General features: G+C 38.5%; 1 protein-coding gene across 1 annotated transcript in view; it reads left to right on the plus strand.

Annotated features, from left to right (window-relative positions):
* Positions 1 to 12,036, plus strand: part of LOC143019964 (putative glutathione-specific gamma-glutamylcyclotransferase 2) — a 32,021-nt gene extending 19,985 nt beyond the window's left edge. The window contains exons 4-5 of the mRNA XM_076176017.1: positions 3,369 to 3,528; positions 9,490 to 12,036. Of these exons, the coding sequence (XP_076032132.1) occupies positions 3,369 to 3,528; positions 9,490 to 9,686 (357 nt within the window). The 3' untranslated portion in view covers positions 9,687 to 12,036. The remainder of the gene's footprint in view (positions 1 to 3,368; positions 3,529 to 9,489) is intronic.
* The last annotated feature ends 840 nt before the right edge of the window (positions 12,037 to 12,876 follow it).

The raw sequence follows: 12,876 nt of genomic DNA on the forward strand, positions 1-12,876 counted from the left end.
TTTTATGCATAGGAGGACGGAGAGGGGGGGGTCGCCGATTTAATGAAGCGGCTTTGCTATGGATGTGCTGTGTCTGGCGATACGGCTTCTGGCCCAGAGCAGTGGACAAGGTGCAGGGATGACCCGTCATCCAGGAGGTGCTAAGATAAGAGGGAGGGTGGAGGGGTGTGGAGTGTATTCAGGGATGGAATGGGTGGGAATGATTTTATGCCTTTTCCTTTTTGGCTACCTCCCTTGTAAGGGGGAAAAAGCCTTGGTATATGTATGTATGTATGTCTTTTTCATAGTTCCTTTTTTCCTCTCTTTGCACTTTTACATACTCATTTCAATAGTTTATATATATTTGCCATTTTCCAGGTTTTTTATCTTTTCTCCATCTTTTCCAAGTTCTGTCTCTATCTTTTGCCTCATTGCATCTTCTGTTGAACCAGCATTTAATGTACACTCTCTCTTGTTTCTGTCTTGGTAAGTGCCTATTCACTCCTTCTTTATAATTATCCATCAAGATATCCCATTTCTCTTCCACAAAATAAAAGGATTACAAAGGTGGAGCATGCCGATAGGAGACCTTTTGGTCCATATCTAGGTCGGATGTGAAAAAATCATAATAATGATAAATAAATGAATAAATGAAAACTATAATAATGTAAATAATAAAATGCATAAATAAATCCATAGGTATAGTTAAATAAACAAACAGGTAAATAGCAAATAATAATAAATTGATATATAACTAATAATAAATGAGAATCAAGCAAATAATAATAAACAAACAAACAAATGATAACAAAACAAACAAATAATATAAAATAAATTATAATCACAACATCTTGCTTAGGTGTTTATCTAAATGATTCTTAAAGCTTTGAACTGAACTACATTGCACTGCCTCTGCAGAAAGTTTATTCCATTCATTAACTACATGGCAAAGTTGTTTCTACTCACTTCCAAATTAAATCTATTTCTGGACAGTTTGAGACCATTGTTGTATATTTCATAGTTTATAGCAAATTATATTCTTTAGGAATAACAAAAGCAATGCGTAATAGGAAGTATGTATGTTCGTATGTATGTGTAATTGTTCTTGAAGTTTCTGTGAGAGGTCGTACGATTATCATTCCTGTTTACTTATTTAATTATCATTTCAGTTCTTGTACTGTGAAAGTGGGATGAATGTGAAATAGATATCTTTGTAAGTTATCTATAATTATTATATTATTTTGACTGTCCGTTGTTTTATGTGTGAGAGGGAATAAATGAAACTAATTGAGCAAATGATAACCTTAAGGATAGAGCGTGCCCAAAGAAAGGACGCGCTCCAGTCAGTTGTTAGAAAGAGAGCGTGGTGTATGCACTTACCCAATAAAGCAGTGAGACGTGAACGTGTTATCTTTAGTACCTCATCAATGTTGAGTTACTATTCCAAATCATAGTAACATTCAACAGATGGTGACCATAATGGTGGGATCTTATCTACGAGAAAAGTGAATTCAAGTTAGTTTCTTCCCCACCCACCCACTCTGGGCTTTCAACACAGACACTAACGTGCTTCACCGCTATTTCTAGCCAGCACTGCAATATCCTATTTCTAAGTCCTGTGTGGCCAACATTCTTCTATAACAATTCATCTTCGCATCTCTAGAGAACGCCTATGAGACCTTCTATGGGGTCACCTCCGCCTCCACACCCACATTCACCAAGCTGGAAAGTGTGATACCGTCAGCCCAGGAAGCCTCCCCACTTCCTGTTTACCAACTCTGCATAACCTCCACCACCTGCTCTTCCTGTCACTTCGTTCGTCAAGCAGTGACAGGAAGTCGCCTCTCTACTTAACCAACATTCACTGCTTCAGCGTGGGTCTCCTCTACCCACCCTCCGTCATTCAGTGACCTACTTCGGAATGCAGTTGGCAGCCAACTACCCACCTCCACTACCCCATCCTTCATCGACTTGCAGTGACTCCACCCCTACGCACCCACTGTCTTCGCCGAGCAAATATATATATATATATATATATATATATATATATATATATATATATATATATATATATATGTATATATATATATATATATATATATATATACACATACATATATTGGGGGTTTGGGATGGTGGCAGCAATTACTGATCAGAATAATCCGACTTAACATAGGATTTTCTAAATTGTGTAAATTGTATAGATATATCTGACTAATTGTCATCATTATACATGGTGCTCTTGATTGAACACAATTTTATGAAGGTATAGTATACATCTTTACCATCTATTCATTGTTATAATCATATTGTCATTCTGACACTATTTTGGGTCCCCCATAAATACCAGATTACCCCTGCCCATTAGTTTCTCATTCAATGATTGCCTTGTATCTTCTAGCATTTTCGTATGCTCATTCTCTTTCCAAGCATTCGTTTTTAGGGGCACATAAATCACCACGAACTTCCTACTTTTCATGTTCTTGTCTTGTGCTTGTGCTTGTGCTAAGCAATCCATTAGTGCAAATATTTCATTCCATAAGTCTTTAATTTCATTCTCCCACTACATCCTATTTTTGCTCATTCCCCTCACTATCTCTAAGATTCGACTCAGACTCCTCCTTTCGTACTTACTGAATCCTGAAAAAGCATCGTCGTGATATTCCTTCATGGTCGCATGAGTCATGCAAAGATTGTTTATATCATGGTTCGGCATGGCGTCACTAGATGGCTCTGGTTTGAAGTTGTTCGAGTCAGACTTTTTGGTTGTTTTCCTTCATTTTTTTGCTAATTACATCTTAATACACTTAACTAGCACTGCAGAGATATCATTTCGGACACCCACGATTTCTCCTCTCCCATGTAATACAAACCAGGTTGCCTTTTTTGTTGTATATCCACTTCTTTGGGGCCCAGCGATGAAGCTGTTGTCAGTTCTGTGGTCTGTATGTGTGTATGAATGATGCTGTGATGCATGGAAAGATGGGGTTGGGGGATGGGAGTAAGGGAGTCTATGTGAATAATAAAATGATGCTGCCCGTAGGGATTTCTCCACATCTTCTCTTTTTCTACATGAGGGGACAGAGAGGGGGATCGCTGATTAAATGAAGCGGCCTTGCTGTGGATGTGCTGTGTATTGCTGAACTGCTTTTGACCCGGGGCAGTGGGTGAGATGCAGGGATGACCCATCATCTAGGAGGATCCAAGTGGGGATGGAATGGATTTTATGATCTCCACCCCCCACTTTTTTTTTTCACCTCGTATGGGGGAAAGCTTTTGGTATATGTATGTATAGATAAATATAGGTGTTTTTATCAAAAGTTGCATAAGGTATGTTTCATTTTGTATTACTCCTAGTATAATGAAAATTTGTTCATGTTTGATCTCAGGAATGTGTTTGGGGTGTGGCATATGAAATTCCTCCAGATGTTCAGAAAAATGTGCTCATTTCCTTGGACTATAGAGAGAAAGGAGGATATGTACGGACAGAAACAGTGCTTCATCCAGAGAAACCAGATATGATGCCAATGCCCATCACAATTTATATTGGTAACTATATAGTACTTGAAAGAGTATTAGTTTTAGAAGTGTATGTATAAATTATGGTTTGATATTTTTTTTATAGATAGTCTAGTGTTATTAGTATTATTTTTTATCATTAGTATTATTTTTTCAGGGTCACATTCACATTTAAGATACTTGTGATTAATATTTCTTACTTGTTTGTGTACAAGGATACACATACATATTCCCTGAGTTCATATTCAATTGCACAATAATGGGTATTGTAATTTTGTGTATGTGGTATCTCTTGAACCTGTATTAAGTTACACCCTTCCCATACAAAAGAATATTCATAAACTACAAAAAAGCAAATTGGCATGAATACACAGAGGAAATAAAAAAAGAACTTAAAGACCTTTAACATAGGCCATTTTTTATCCATTGACAGAACAGTGGATGCCTGTAAAGAATAAATTTCATGATGCTACAGAAAAATAAACAGATTGACCTCTTATTAACGGATGTTAATTAGCTGTGTTTGTGGTGTTTTTGGTGCTGTTGTTTAGTGTTGTACAATCACTATGCCACCCAAAAACACTCCAAATCAACGGATTATTCACATCAACGGACACCATCACCTCCCTTTTAATCTGTTAATGAGAGGTCAATCTGTACCCCCAACTAGTTGCAGGAGATAGCCACACAGAGAAATGATCTAAAAAGGAAATGAAACCTAATGGAAAAAGAAAAAGAACTACTTCAACAATTCATCAAAGACATTGCAAAATTAATAAACAAGAAAAAAGAAAACTTGGAAAAACATACAATTACAGATGGGAAAACAAACAGCAAGCAAAAGTGGAGAACTATTAAAACCATCAAAAGTTCAAAATTGAACCCACTTCATATTCATGTAGTAGTAGTTGGAGCAATCCAAGGAAAATACTGTCACCAAAATACCAATGCAGTATCATCAACAAGCAAGTTTCAAAACAACTTTCAAACTCAACTCCAGAAGGTAGAAAGATAACAAAAGAGTTTCAAAGAATCAAACTAGACATAGATGCCATCCCGCCTTATTCTCTAACAGACAATAATTTTAAAATCTCCCATGGTGAAAAACCCAGATAAGGTTGAAAAGACCTATCTAGGACACCTCAGCTCAAATGCAATAAAGGTCCTCAACTGATACTTTCAACCACTCCTGGATGTACAATAAAATACTGGCAATCTAGAAAAGACCCCCTATAATACCTATCTTAAAACCAAACTACCTAGAAACCTAGCATCCACCATATCCAAGCTGATGGAAAGACTAGGGGAAAAAAACATATATCTACCTATCTCCACAAACCAACATGGATTCAAGGACTCTACCAGCAGCATAGTCACAATCTTGCCTTGTTGGATTACAATCTGTTTGGTCCACTTTAAGATGCTTTAAGAGGCCATCATTTTGCCACTGATCAACAAGTGAAGGAAGTAGTGCATACGTGGCTTGCTACTCAACCAAAAACTTTTTTTTTTTCTGAGGATATCAGAAAGCTTGTGCAACAATGGTCCAAATGTATTGAAAAGCATGGTGACTATGTTGAAAAATTATGTCATTGTAACTTACGTAGTGTTAGTGTAATACATATATACCTACATATACCAAGGCTTTTTCCCCCTTACAAGGGAAGTAGCTAAAAAGGAAAAGGCATAAAATCATTCCCACCCATTCCATCCCTGAATATACTCCACACCCCTCCACCCTCCCTCTTATCTTAGCACCTCCTGGATGACGTGTCATCCCTGCACCTTGTCCACTGCTCTGGGTCAGAAGCAGTGTCGCAAGACACAGCACATCCACAGCAAGGCCACTTCATTAAATCGGTGACCCCCCCTCTTTGTCCCCCCATGCATAAAAGGAGAAGACGGGGAGAAATCCCTTCAGGCTGCGTCAAATTTTGCTCACACATACTACCTCACCCCCCATCCCCCCGCCCATTTCACCTCATGCATCATAACATCATCCATATACAACCATTCTCCATTCACCCCTGTCTTCTGTCCTCTCCCATCCTTCCTCAACAGACATTCCCTTCTTCCCCAAAGCCCCCTTCACCCCATCCATCCACCTCATCCTAGGATGTCCCCTCATGTTCATTCCCTCTACATCTGCCTTCCATATATCTTTTACTAGTCTTTCTTCACTCATTCTTTCCATGTGTCCAAACCATCCTAATACTCTTTCATTAACCCTATCTCCCAACTCCCTTTCCACCCCTGTTCTCCTCCTCACCTCCTCATTTCTTACTCTATCTAGCCTAGTAACCCCCATCATACTTCTCAGACACCTCCTCTCAAACACATTCAAACTCCCTCTCTCTTCCTCTCTTATGTTCCATGTTTCTGCCCCACACAGTGCTGTTGGCACAATCACTCCTTCATACAGTCTCCTCTTAGCATCCATTCCCAAATGTCTATTCCTCATTACACTTTTTAATCCACCAAGGGATTTACTCACTTCTCTCAATCTACATTCTACCTCCTCCACTCCACCTTTTCCTGCCACATTTGCACCCAAGTATCTAAAACTATCCACTTCCTCCAGTCACTCTCCCTTAATGCTCACTTCCAGTGAACATCTCATCACCTTACTTTTACACACATTTATCTTCAGGTTCCTTCTATCACACACTTTCCCAAACTTTGTCACCAACTTCCTCAATACCTCCTCCGATCCTGCCACAAGCGCAGTGTCGTCCACAAGCAACAGCTGGCTCACCTCCCACTTTTCTCAATTTTCTTTAACCATCTCCAATCCCTGACCCACTACCCTTGCATTTACCTCTCGCACTACCCCATCCATGTACAAGTTGAACAGCCAGGGTGACATAACGCATCCCTGACGAAGTCCCACCTTTACCTCGAACCACTCACTCTCTCCATTTCTAATCCTGACACAAGCTCTACTACTCTCATAAAAACTCTTGACAGCTCCTAGAAGCTTTCCTCCTATCCCGTATATCCGCAAAACCTCCCACAGTGCCTTTCTGTCTACCCTGTTGTAAGCCTTTTCCAGATCCATAAAAGCCCAAAAAACATCCTTCCCCTTTCCTATAGCTTTCTCACATATCTGTCTTACCACAAAAATCTGATCTACACAACCTCTACCCGTCCTAAATCCACACTGTTCCTCACCAATTACTCCCTCTGTTCCTCTCCTCATCCTCTCAATCAAGATCCTCCCATAAGCCTTCCCAACTACACTTAACAAGCTAATCCCTCTGAAACTACTACATTCACACTTGTCCCCTTTTCCCTTGTAAAGTGGAACTATACAGGCACTCCTCCAGTCCTCCAGCACTCTACCCTCTCTCCAGCAAACATTAGATAACCTCACCAGCCAGTCCACCATCACTGTACCTCCTTTTGGGTTTTTAAACATTCTGCATGACATCCATCCAGACCAAGTGCCTTACCTGCTTTCATCATCTTAAGAACTGCCTTCATTTCATCCTTCCTTATTTCTCCTCCATTTTCCTCACTCATCACCCTCATTTTCTTAGCATTTCCCACTGCAGCTATCTTTCCCTCCCTATCCTCCTTCACATTTAGCAACTCCCTAAAATATTCTGCCCATCTTCCCCTTACTGCCTTCTCTTCCATTATCATCTCTCCATCTGCACCTTTTACCTTTTCTTCTCTTCTTGATTTGCCTCCTCTTCCTCTTTTAATTTCTTTCCAAAACATCTTTTTATTACTTTCAAAATTTTCTGTCATACTCCTACCCCATTTCACATCTGCTCTCCTCTTTGCCTCCTTTACCTTTTGCTTTACTTCTCTTTTCTTTTCTTTATACCTCTCATATGACTCCCTTGTCTTATTTTGTAACTAATCTGTGAAAGCTCGCTTCTTCTCTTCTACAACCTTCTTTGTTTCCTCATCCCACCATTCACTACCCTTCCTTCTATTTCCTCCTGTCCTTCTTGTTCCACACACCATCTTTGCACACTTTATAACTCCCTCCTTGAACCATCCCCATTCCTCCTCCACACCTAGCTCTACTCTATCCTTCACTCCCTCCCACTCCTCTCTCAGCTTCTTCTTGTACTCCTTCTCCTTTTCCTTTTCATATAAAGAGTTCACTCTAAGCACCTCCCTACCTTCTGTCCTTTTCCTCTTTCTCCATCTATCCTCCACTCTCAACTTACCTTCTACCAAAAAATTATCTGATATTCCCCCACCCTCTCCCCTTAGCACATGTACATCCTTAACTCTTCCTATCATAATCCTATCTACCACTATATAATCCATTAGCGCTCTATCTACCACCCTTCCATCCACCACCCTCTCCCATGCGTACTTATTCTTGACTTTCTTCTGAAACAATGTATTTGCTATCATCAACTCTCTAGACACATCACCATCAACTCTCCACTACGATTCTTTCCTGGAACTCCACATTTCCCAACCACTTCATCAATTGGATCATTTCCTACCCTAGCATTAAGGTCTCCCAGTACTATTACATTGACATTTCTCCCTAATCCCTCTATGCACTCATTTAAATCTATCCAAAAAGCCTCCCTTTCTTCTACACTCTTCTCACTGCCAGGCCCATATGCACTTACAAAAACCCACATCTCTTTCCCCAGTTTCACCTTCATCCACATTATCCTTGAGAAAACCTCCTTCCACTCCACTACACGTTTACCTATCTCTTCACTTACTAGTATAGCCACCCCTTCCCTCCCTCGCCCTCTCTTCACTCCTAATAACCTCCCACTTACACTCCCAAACTTACACTCGCCCTTCCCTTTCAACTTAGTTTCACTCAAAGCCAACACATCCATCTTTCTTCTCACAAACATACTACCTATCTCTTCCCTTTTACTCTCATCTGTACCACATCCACGCACATTAAAAGACCCAAACCTTAGGGTGCTGGTTGGAAAACTCCTAGACCCTTTTATGCCTTTACTTTTTTTTTAGGAATGTCCCCTGTGGGGCTACAGGGAGAAGGATGCCTAGTCCCAATCCCCGTCCCTTTTTTCTCGCCTCTTACGATCCAAGTGGAAATACTTGGCAGTATTTTTCCCCCCCACTTATACTTGTTGACTTACCCTTGTATATGAGATATAAGGGTGATTTCTGTTTTATATATATATATATATATATATGTATGTATATATATATATATATATATATATATATATATATATATGATGCTTGGAGTTTCCTCCTACAGCACTACTTAATTATGAGAGTACAAGTAAAGTAGTAAATACAGTTAGTGTTTCTAGGGTGGCACAAAATATGATGTTATAGTTTGAGTTTTTGTTCTACTTAAGCACAAAGATATAAAGGATTACAAGGTTGAGCACCTCAAATACCATCCTCTGTGGCCTGTAACTAGCTCACATATCTGGCTGTTTGTGGTTGCTGTTTGAGTCTAGCAGATTCAAACTGCCCCAGATGCAACCACCATACAGAAGACACAAAATACTTCATACTGCAGCCACAAATTAACAATCCCCAAACAACAACACACTATCTTTTCTCTAAGTGATTTATGGTCCCATCTGGGGGCTGTTGCTGGTTTCCTGGAAGTTGTGAGTCTTCTACAAGAATGACATTACAAATACTCACAGTACAAATATTTCCTCTTAAAATATTTCATTATCCCACTACTATATTAAATATTCTTGTATAGGATTTAGACTTGTTTGTGTAAACTTTGTCATTGATGGGTTCAGTTCCTACATAAATCATTCTTGACTTTCTCCTTCAATATGGTAACATATTTTATATATTTCCATTCTAGCTAATGTAAGATGATTCTATTCAGCTGAAGACCAGGCCTGGTAGTGAAAGTGGCTTAAGTGGCCATCTAGACCTCATGTCTGTGGTGCACTCTCAGCTGATTTAATTGTCCTGCACTAGTCTGAACATAATCTTTAAAGGATGCCATGTTAGAGAGGAATTAGTATAACTTAGAAATTTTCCATCTTTTTTCAGGAGAAGAGGATAATCCATTTTATGCCAAAGGAAGAAATGATGAGATTGCAGAGATTATAGCAAGTGCTGTGGGACCAAGTGGTTCAAACAAAGAGTACTTTTTTAAGCTTGTATCAAGTGTCAAAACATTAGGAATTCATGATTCTCACCTTTTTGATATAGAAGCTAAAGTACAGAGTATTCTTGATAAAGCTTAATGTACTAAATAGTTTGCATCACTGATGATCATTCAGTCAACCATTTGGAGTCAACTACTGAACAACCTGCTAAACATCTGCCGAACAACTCTCCTAAGCTCTTCTTTGAGTCCCATGAGTGCCCCAGCCTCTACATCACTCCCACAAACCTCTTTCTTGCATCCTTCCACATGTCAGGCCTTCCATGCTTCCCATCTCACTGCATATAGTGAGTAACATACTTGCTCTATCTGCCGTCCTCCTCTCTAGCTACCTGACTTGCCCAATTCTATATGCACTCCTTTATATCTTCCACATTGTCTTTCACTCCAATCTGCTCATTTACCTAATTTGCCCTTTTCCTATCTTTTAGCATTATTCCCAACATCACTTTTTTTAATTCCCAAATTTTACATCTGGAGAACATAGGCTTATGCAACATAAACTTTGAACTTCATACATATAGGTAGAGGGTTTCTCACAGTGTTCTTGTCTTTATCATTTTCCTAGCAATTGTGATGCATTTCTTATTCCATTTTCATGATCTTATTTGACCTAAATAATTAAACCCTTGATCTTATGTGCATTTTCTCTAAGTATAATATTACTTTGAATTTTAGAATTGAGTATTACTTTTGATACTGACATGACCTTCCTTTGGAAATTAACCCATTACAAGAACAAAAAAATTAGAAAGATTTGGGAGTGTTGATAAAAGACAAATTGTCATATGACAGACATGTCAGCAGGATTGTGGGAGAAACATACAGACTACTGAAGACTGAAGTGGCTTTTCACTCTATGGATGAAGAGATGATGTAAAAAACTAATTGAAACCTTGATCTGTCTAAGCCTTTTCCTTTTTTTTTATATATATATATCTTTATATATATATACAGGTTGACTTTCAAAAATCCGGCAACCTCGGGACCTGAGGACTGCCGGATTTTTGAAAATGCCGGATTTTTGAAGTTCATAATTTTGTATGGTGTACCCCGTATATATTTAAAGAAAATTACCACCTGTACAGTCCTTTAATGGGAAAAATAAACACTAAGTGAAAAGCAAAGGAAATTTTATTATTCACGAACTAAATAAAATACAGTAAAGATAGTTATATAGAATTTTAATTCAATTTTGATAAAACATATAAAACTGATCCTCCGAAGAATTTTAATTAAACTAAATAAAATACTCCGTACTGTACTTCTTAGGAAAGAAGCTAAATAGCAGATGGGCTTTTTACACATAATGTCGTAAGTTTCACAAATGGTTCGCACAGACACATTGGTACCAATTTTTTTTTTTTTTCCACTTTCTCTGTGATCGATAACGCGTTTTATGTCACCTTTCTTCTTTGTTGATTCCATATTGAGGCTATACAACAACAAATAAATGCTATAATGAGGAGAATAATGAGAAAAATGAGCAGGATTACTTGTTAGCAGGTGGAAGCATGAACCAACAGCTGATTCTGGCGTAAGCGGCAGCTCCAGAAAACAGTGGCGCACCAACGCGGGAAATATGAAAATCAAAATGCGCTCCCGAAATCTGTCCCGGATTTCTGAAGGTTCCGGATTTATGGTTGCCAGATTTTTGAGTGTCAACCTGTATATATTGTCCTAATCTGGCCAAGATTTGGACAATTCTATAAAATGCACACTCAGTGCGTTTATTTTTCTTTTTGTATTAGAATATTCCCATTTCACCAGAAAAATAAAGGTGAGGTATGAACATATCTTTACTTACATCTATGGGATATGAGGTGAGAGTGGAAGAGAGTTTGAAATGGTGCACAACACTAAATATAAAGCACTCACAAGTGCTGCTAGGCAGAGATGCCACAATTTCTATATAGAATATAACCTACAACTTTCCTTTTTGCCTATCTTCACACATTCACTTCACCTTTTATTTTGTATGAGGAATGCGTACAAGTATTTATCAGCTACCTACCTATTTCCCATTCAATACACAGTTAAAATTATACTGGCAATACTTCTAGGTGTCACTGGGTGCCTTCCTTGTTCTTGGCCTTTTTGACCTGGTATCAGTATTTGGCAAAAAATCCACAAAAACTAGTTATAAACATGCTTTCTGTAAGTGTCAGACTATTATGGGTGACTGTACATTGATTTGAAACATCATAAATGTAAAATTCCTTCACTGAAATTCTAACCAATTTTCCCTGAAAAAATATGACCTTGTTCAACCTGCGTGAGGAGCAAAGGAAAGTCTACAGATGTTGTACCAAACTTTCGCACGCATATTTCAACAAAATCAACCCAGTTTCTCCACTTCTAGGCCAAGGTGAATAAAAATAAGCAAGATTTGTTGGTTTTACTTCATTTTGAGTTGATTTAAGCAATAATTTTTTTTATTTTGGCTCTGATTCTGTATGGGTTAAAAAGGATAGTTACAGAGGAGATTTAAAAAAGAAAAGCTTCCCACATAGAGTAATAATCTGGAACAAACTGAATGAAGAAACAGTGATTGCAAAAACTATACAAGAATTTAAAATCAAACTGGATGCTGAAAGATATAAAAGCGGGTCACCATGAGCATAGCTCTCTTCCCGTAAAATACAGCTAGGTAAATATTCATGATCATTACATCGCACATCCCCCTTCCATGGGTAGAAATGTTTAAGTCTGTGAAGCACAACTTAAACATTTTGTGTCAGGGCATGAGAATGCATCAGCCACCACATAATGTTTTCCTGAGATGTGCTTTTTTTTTGTAAATGCTTAAATCATATCCCTGGAGTGCTAATGCCCTTCTGGCTTTTCTGTTACGCTTATACTTCCCATTTATTATGTATTTCACAGGATTATGGTCATTCAAATTTACTACTTTACCATCAAGAAATATTTTATATTTATTTAAGGCTGATATGAAGATGAGGGCCTCTTTTTCAATGGTTGAATACTGCTTTTGGTACACTTTAAATATCTGAGACATAAATGAGATGGGCCTCTAGCTCCTGTGGGCTACTGTGACAAGAAAAGTGTGTTAGCAGGTTGTTTGTTGTTTATTAGTTGGAACTGAACTGATTTACATGGGTAATCACACGTAATTACATAATTGCACTGGATTAGGTTAGCCTTGGGTCATGCAGGAAAGGCAGGTCAGATCAGGCCTGTGTCAGATCCAGATGTGCGTGTTTCAATTTGATGCCATGTGGCTGTATGGGCCACAAGGTTTGTGTAAT

The sequence above is a fragment of the Oratosquilla oratoria genome, chromosome 38 (genome assembly GCF_046742065.1).
Source record: "Oratosquilla oratoria isolate Oo_2021 chromosome 38, ASM4674206v1, whole genome shotgun sequence".
Lineage (NCBI taxonomy): Eukaryota > Metazoa > Arthropoda > Malacostraca > Stomatopoda > Squillidae > Oratosquilla > Oratosquilla oratoria.